General features: G+C 43.5%; 1 protein-coding gene across 1 annotated transcript in view; it reads right to left on the bottom strand.

The window, feature by feature from the left end:
- LOC108232746 (gamma-aminobutyric acid receptor subunit rho-1) overlaps positions 1-7,916 on the bottom strand; it is a 17,862-nt gene extending 9,946 nt beyond the window's left edge. Inside the window, exons 1-4 of the mRNA XM_017410757.2 lie at positions 7,726-7,916; positions 1,877-1,924; positions 1,669-1,775; positions 755-822 (exon numbers count right to left, since the gene is read on the bottom strand). Coding sequence (XP_017266246.1) covers positions 755-822; positions 1,669-1,775; positions 1,877-1,924; positions 7,726-7,832 — 330 coding nt within the window. The 5' untranslated portion in view covers positions 7,833-7,916. The remainder of the gene's footprint in view (positions 1-754; positions 823-1,668; positions 1,776-1,876; positions 1,925-7,725) is intronic.
- Positions 7,917-7,943: the final 27 nt, after the last annotated feature.

The following is a 7,943-nucleotide window of genomic DNA, read 5'->3' as shown; positions in this document are numbered from 1 at the left end:
GGACACGCTGGAGGGACTATGTTTCTCGGCTGGCCTGGGAACGCCTTGGGATTCCCCCGGAGGAGCTGGCCCAAGTGGCTGGGGAGAGGGAAGTCTGTGTCTCCCTGCTTAGGCTGCTGCCCCCGCGACCCGACCCCGGATAAGCGGAAGAGAATGGATGGATGGATGGATGGACTTTTAGACCCCAAAAATAGGATAATTCAACCCAAGTGTTAATTAGGCATTCTGTCACGTCCAACAGCACACACACACACACACACACTTTCACACCAAAATTAAACGACTACTTCTAAAGAGAAAATATCTGACCTTAGAAAACTTTTTCAACAGCAGCTAAAGATGAAAAACAAAACTAAAACTCGTTCTTAGATCTCTTCATCTCTTTAAAAACTCATTACTTTTGTCTTTAAGTGAAATATGTGGATCATTCAGAGAAGAAAGCCCTGAATATTTGTCTGCGTCACAGTGCTTCACATAAAGAAACTTCCACGAGGGCTAGAACGGCGCTTAAAACTAATGTGCTTATGAGACACGCTCCATTTTGCAGTAAGATCGTCGTCACATTGGCGATTACACTCAAAACGAGTTTTGTATAACCTTGATGAAGCTGTTTGCAGCTTCATCAAGGCTCAAAAACACTGAACACGTGAATGTGAAGTACTTGTACATTATAGTTCGTATTTCTGCACCAATGTGCGACCTTATTACAAGAGGTTTGTTTTTAAAAAAAAAAAAGAAGCTCTTTATTACTCACCATATCCACCTCAGAGATGGTGTCAATGCTTTCGACTTGAACATCTACGCCAACAGGTATCGGAGGACCTGAAAAAAAAAAAAAAACATTGCCTCGTGTCAGAGATTTTCCGTTAAAATGCTGATTTTCTGCATGAAAAGTCTCTTTTAGTTGACTGTGAGGGCTGAGCGGTCGACGCTGAACCCATTAAAGACGCCGGACCTTTTATTGTTATTAATATTTAAGCGAGGTTTAAAAAAAAAGGACCAACGAATGACACAAATATAGAGCATTCGCCCGAGTCACAACTGTGACAGACCGGCTTTCATTCTTCTTTTGACCTATTTAAGCCCTTCTGCTCTGCGTCGTCATCCTGCAACGAATACAATCAGGTCATAACAATGGATAAAAAGCTGATGCAACGTTGGCTAAAACCCCAGCTCTCTTTTCCACTTGGCGGTTGAAATCGGACACCGCCGAAAGGACTTGGCGTGGGGGGTTTTTTTCACAGCAGATTGTTGTGTGATTAAAAGTGGTCCGATAAAAAAAAGAAAAACACCAGCACGTGTTGCAAAGAGGTCACGGCTGATTTGTTCCTGCTAAATAAAGCTCCCATGTTTGTGACCCGTTCGCCTCAGATAATGACACGGCAACGGGCGAGAGCGGCTCAGAAGTGGACGTTAAATCGCGTCTTCCTGTCTGCATTCATCTCGGGACAGTAAATCCCCCTTTAATGTAAACAGAAGCAGAAGTTGTGTATTAACAGGGATGTAACTGGAAAGTCCAGCACAGCTTGCTGTTTCGAAGCTGTCACCAAGATCTCCGACGGCTTAGTGTTTGCTGGTTGGTCCAAAACCAGAGACCGCGGGGCAGATCTTATCCAGCTGCACTCGAAAACAGGAGGGTTTTCAAACGGTGTTATCGGCGGTCCTGACCTCCGAACGCCGGCCTCATGGTGAAATCGTGATCGTCTATTCTCAGCAGCTGCTCAGACTTGGTCACCGGAGACTTTGTCAGGTCTGGGCTTCGCTTGTAAATTGGGCTGAAAAAAGAGATAAAAAAGAAAAGTGAAGGAGTCGCAACTGCTTTGGCTGTAAATATAATTGAGAATGGGATGTTAATTTAAAGGTTTTCAAATCTTACCTCCCAGATTTGTGACCACCTCCATCCATTCTGGTTTCTCTTCTTGATCTGGTAAATAATGAGGGAAAAAAAAGGCAAAACTTTATTCTAGTCTCTGATAAAGATAATATATATATATATATATATATATATATATAATTCCTTAACTTAAATAAATGTACGCCCACCAAAAGAGTTCATCAAGTTTCATCACCTCCTTCTATTTTTCACCACTGACAAGGCGAAGCAAAAAAATAAATAAAAAAGGAGCCTTTTCTCATCACATTTAGTTTCTGGCCCTTTTTCCTGGTGTCACGTTTCAAGATGGACACCTCAGCCTGGCTGTTCGCTCTCGGCAATCATTTTTAGGCCACGGGCGAAACAGAGGGCCGGAATGATGAATTCCAAAAACCCCCTAAAATGGATTAATGGAGTAGAGCATGCAGTGACAGACAAAGCCAAATCCCTGTGACAACCGCGGACATGCATTAAGGAAATATCAAAGGAGAGCGGGCCGAGAGGAAGGGGACTGCACGAAGAGAAGGAAAATAATAAAACAGGAATAAAAAAAAATAAAAAAAGGGGAGAATTTCACTGAGGAGGGGTTGTAGAGGGGGGTGGGGGGTGGCTGTAGTGTTGCGAGCCAGAAAGTGCTACACATCTGTGTCTACCCAGCAGCTGGTTCCTAATCCTCTTGGCAGAAATGCCTCTCCAATCCCCTCTATATTTGCCTCCGGCACATGCAGCCTGCCTGTCCGCTCTGCTCTGCTCTGTGAGGTCCGACATCGTCTCCTGACACTCGGTGCAGGCGCACGCCGCCGCCGCCGGGGCCGCATTACGGTTACTGGGCCAAATTTCCTGCAGAGGTCAATCTGGACACATTACCGCACGTGGGCTAAAAAAAAAAAAAAAACAAGGGGCTGGGAACAACGAACCCCCTCCCTCCCAAAACATGGAACATTGTGTTTTGTTTTGTTTTTTCACCATCCACCTCCTGTTGTCGTGAGGGGTTTTTCTCCTCTGTCCTACACAAATCCTCCCCTCAGCTCGTCCTCCCACGAACGCACGCCAGCAGCGCCCGAACGCTTTGGCAATTTCACACTCAGGAGAGGAGGAGCCGGGGTGATGAGAGCGAGGAAGAGTTTTGATTTCTGCATAAGTGAACGAGTTTTTTTTCTTCCTCCCACCCCCCGGGTAGGAAGCGCAGTGGGATTTACATTTGGTTTTGTATTCACAGGGTGTACATGTCAGCAGGAAGAATAATGATGTGAGGTGACTTTTAACTAGCTGGGGGGGAACCAACAACAACAAAAAACAAACAATGATGCACGGACTCCATAACAAGATGACACTGACATTTAAAGATTACACACCAGCATTTAGCTGCTCGAGCAGAAGATTATAATTGTTGTCTCCTTAAACTTCACCATCATCCTGATCACCATGCTTTTTACCTGTTTGTTTGTCTGTTAGCAAAATATCTCATGAACCAGTGGATGGATTTGATTGAAACTTTCAGGAGATGATTACTGGACATATGTCTACGAGTGATTAACTTTTTGGAGTTAATCTGATTCAAGATGGACGCCACGGCCAGTCGACGTTGACCAACACCAGAACGGCTACAACTCGGTCAGTTTTGCAGGGATTGAGCTGAAATTTGGTCCGACACATAGTCTGAGCTCGACATCGTGCGATGTCGCACGAGCTTGTGCTGACAACTCCAATCGACAACTCCATCCAGTCTACGCCTCTTGCACGAAAGAAAGGTGGCGGGCGATATGCATTCCTTCAAACAACGCGTGCCTTTTAATTGAATTAGGGACTGTTTAAATAAATTATTTTTAAAAAGCAGCTTCATGCTTTTAATGCAGTCAAACTTGCCATGTCATAAACAGAACATTTTGCTAATTAAAACACATTTGCTTCAGTCAAACGGACCCTAATAAGGAGTCGATTTTCTTTATTCTTTTAACGTCGCCTCTGATCTATAAATAACAGCTGAACCATGAAAAAGTGATAGGGTATCTAAAGGCGGGGGTGGGGGGTGGATTATGATTTTACAGGGTTTGTTGAATACATTAAGAGGATGCAAATCATTCAGCGCTGATAGCGTTTAGAGGCGCACAACGCCTGGGAGAATCTTATCATCCTCCCCAGATATTAAAGCAAAAATGGCTTCTCACTTACAGCTGGACTCTGTGCTCCTATTTTATTTTATTTTTAAGACAAAGTTGCTTCCTATTAAAAAAAAAAAGGGATCTATGTCATTTTCTCGCTTCTTTTTATTGGACGTAACAAACCGTAAGTCTTCCCGCCACTTGTCCCACAGAGTCGCCTTCCAGAGGCTCTTAATCCGTCTGAAAGTGCACCTCGTAAATTTAGGGCGGTAAAAACTTCCCGCGATAATGAGGGTTGAAGCACGGCTCGGTTGCCGGGGCAACCTTATTGTAATTGAGGCCCGGAGTGCTGCTGGTCATAAAAAAAGCAACTTTTTTTTTTTTTCCCCTCCTCTTATTAGAGCATTCCTCAGGTGTCAAACGATGCAATTACATTCGGACGACCTCAGAAAGACGAGGCGTCGTCTCTGTTTGACTACTCGGCTGCGGGACTTGATTGGATCTGACAGGCAAAATTTGGACTCGAAATCACACCGCCGAGTTTCGGACGCGGCTCGCTGCTGAGATCATCTGCGCCAATTTCTGTGACAAGATGGAAAATAAAAATAAAGTCCCGACAGTAAAATGAGCAGCTTTCATCAAACACAACAATACCTACCGGCTCTTCCGCCTTTTTTTTTTGGTGCCCTCTAACCATCAAAACTATGAATTTCTTTAGCTGCAACCTGAAAATTATGTACCTTTGAGACGTAACAACCCAAGTCTCAGGAGAAAATATATAATCGTTTGTGGACACCCTCAAACCGCAGCGTTCTCGTGTGAAATGATGGGAAGAGCGACACAAACAGTGTTTAAGGCAGAACCGTGCATACGCTTCTAATTTTACCCTCCAGTTAAACCTACAGGTACAAGAAAACCATGAAAGGAGAGCAGAAAATGCTGTGTCGGGTCTTTATGTAGGGAAATGGACAATTTCAACACCTAATGAGACATAATATCATGATGAATGATCATATGGATGCAAGCTGAGCTAAACTGAGCTGAGAAGGAAAAAAGGTTATTCTCTTTTTAAATTAACTATAATGTTCTTTAACAGAACTATAGGACATTCTGTCATGAGATCGGAGTAATAATAAAGTATTTCTAAAACTACTTTCTATCTTGGTTTGGTGTTTATGTTGCTCATTTCAATCAGCAAACGACTGCAAGTGAAATGCAGGAAATCCACGATTTGGTGAAATTTGATTAACGTTTGTTATAAAAGCCTATGTTCCTGTTTCCATTCTGTTAAATAATTATAGATGCATCTTGAAATGGGAAATTCTGGGAAATAAAAACAGAAAAAAATGGAACAAACTCAAACTAAAATGGATGTTTCTAAGATACAAAAAAAAGAGTTTCCAGACACTTTCTATTGGATGCTAAATCGAGGAATTAAATGTAAAGTAAAGTTTATGAAAGTAACTAATTTATTGACTTCATTTGTGCATGATGACGTCACTGAAGACATGACTGTGTCACAGCCACACAACTTTTAGATTTTGAACAATTATCTGTTTCTGTTGTTGTGATTCTTTTCTAAATTCAGGGAAAGACTCACATGTTGTTGTTTCCTGGGTTCTGTCATTGTTTTCACCCAAAAACCAAATCAGTAAATTGTATATCACAAATAAATCACTGAAATGTCAAACTTTATGTACAGAAAATGTGCAGTTTCATCGACACAACTCTGAACAAAACTGTTTCCATGTAAATGAATCATTATTTTAGCTTCATAAGACAACAAAACTATTTACAGATCTGAACTAAACATTTTACTTACTTACTATTTCCTTCTGTCCTCATGTCTCATCTGTCCCCACATGTCCTATCTGTCCCGCATGTCTCATATGTCCCTACATGTCCCATCTGTCCCTACATGTCCCATCTGTCCCCACATGTCTCATCTGTCCCATCTGTTCCCACATGTCCCATATGTCCTCACATGTCCTATCTGTCCCCTCATGTATCATATGTCCCTACATGTCCCATCTGTCCCCACGTCTCATCTGTCCTCACATGTCCCATCTGTCCCCACATGTCTCATCTGTCCCATCTGTTCCCACATGTCCCATATGTCCTCACATGTCCAATCTGTCCTCACATGTCTCATATGTGCCCAAATATCCATACAGGTCCCATCTGTCCTCACATCTCATCTGTCCCCACATGTGTCATCTGTCGTCACAGGTCCCATCTGTCCTCACATGTCCCATTTGTCCTCACATGTCCCATCTGTATCTACATGTCCCATCTGTCCCCATGTGTCCATCTTGAGTAGAAAGTTTCTGACAAACCCGATCTTTAGCGTTTCAAACAGTCCCAGCGAGTCAAAGGGTGTCTTGTGTCCAGTCCTGATTATTTATTGTCTGTCTGTGCATCATCGTGTTTGTTTTCACATGACGCACGTGAACAGGAAGTCCACGCAGAAAAATGGCCACCTGAACTAGGTGATTTTTAGCTGTGTCCTACTTTGTCAAACAGTAACAGAGTGGTGATCAGATCGTGTCTAAAAATGTCCGTCCTCCTGTTCTTACAGAAGTTGCAGTTCTTTGGGGGGTTACTGCCTAAAACAATATCTAAACCTTACAGAAAAGCATCTTCAGGCAGCTCAGATGTTTTCAGAACTGATTAATCGGAGCTGCAACTACAAATGCTTTATAAACCGATCTGCATTTTAGCCTCTTAAATGTGAAAAACGCTGCTTTTGCTCCAATTTTATGTTGGATTTCATGGCTAATTGTTCCGACAAAATGAGGACTTTTGATGCGTCAAGCTGGACTTTTCTGTCTCTTGACATTTTCCACAACTAACAATTAATAAAATAACTGACTGCCAATACCCAATAATCACTGATTAAACACGAGAATGAAGGCTTTTAAATGAAAGAAGACATTTCCTGCGGTTCGATTGGTTTTCTGTCCTTAGGCTCGTGCATTTTGCCCCTTTCAGATTTGGCAGCGTTCCACGTTTTCTGCTCAATCGTCTTCTCTCCCTGACTGCTTCTGACTACATCTTCACATATTTCTCCCCCCTCCTGCTTTTACCTTCGCTGGCAAAACACCCAAAACTCTGACTGAAGCTAACGCGACCAATTAATCTGTTAATACGTTGAAGTGATTTGTTTTGGTAATTATAGTTTAAACAATGACACTACTTATCCAAGCCTCTTAAAAGCAAATACTTCCTACTGGTTTTTGGTTTCCTCAGCTACACAGAAAGCGAACGATCGAACCCCATCACCTCTATAGGTCACTTCCTATAGAGGCCAAATCAATGAGAAGCAGAAACGAGAACATTTCATTGACTCCCACACCCAGTTCCGGCCCTAAAACAACTAACCTAATGCCCACATTAACGAGGCAGCAATTAGCCTAAATAATGGCCAGAAAATGACATCGACTACGGCTGCAGCCGGCAGGGAAAACGGTCATTAAGTGCCCCCGCAGCAGTTGTGGGGCAAGAGAACACGGCATCCAACAAGTAGCACATAAATAGATGTAGAGATTTAGGTCTCCCTCTCTCGCAGCTCCAATCTGCCGTCTTCTCAGGAAGGGGAGGGGAGGGGGACAGGTGATACAGGAAACACACCTAAGAGAAGCGTCTACAGGAGATAAATCAAGTCCCAGCAAGGAGAGGTAACTTTCCCAAGTTAATAAAACAGAAAAAAGAGATCAGTTGGGTCCATAAACGCGGTGTTGGGTGTTTTACCTGCTTTGCTTGTAGGTTTCCAGCTTGTGACCCCGCGGCTGAACCACCTTCCCGGCCGCAGCTGTGAGCCAGACGCACAAGAGCACAACGGCTGTCTCCGCCCGCATGGTTCACATTCCCCAGAGGACGGACCTCTCCCGTCAATCAGAATCTACTTCCCGCCTGGGCTCCGGAGCGCCGTGCCCTCCCGAGACATTGTCCCCCCCCCCTCCCCACCC

Source organism: Kryptolebias marmoratus, linkage group LG10, assembly GCF_001649575.2.
Source record: "Kryptolebias marmoratus isolate JLee-2015 linkage group LG10, ASM164957v2, whole genome shotgun sequence".
NCBI lineage: Eukaryota > Metazoa > Chordata > Actinopteri > Cyprinodontiformes > Rivulidae > Kryptolebias > Kryptolebias marmoratus.
Note: the sequence above shows the minus strand (reverse complement) of the source record. Positions and strands in the feature narration are given on the sequence as shown.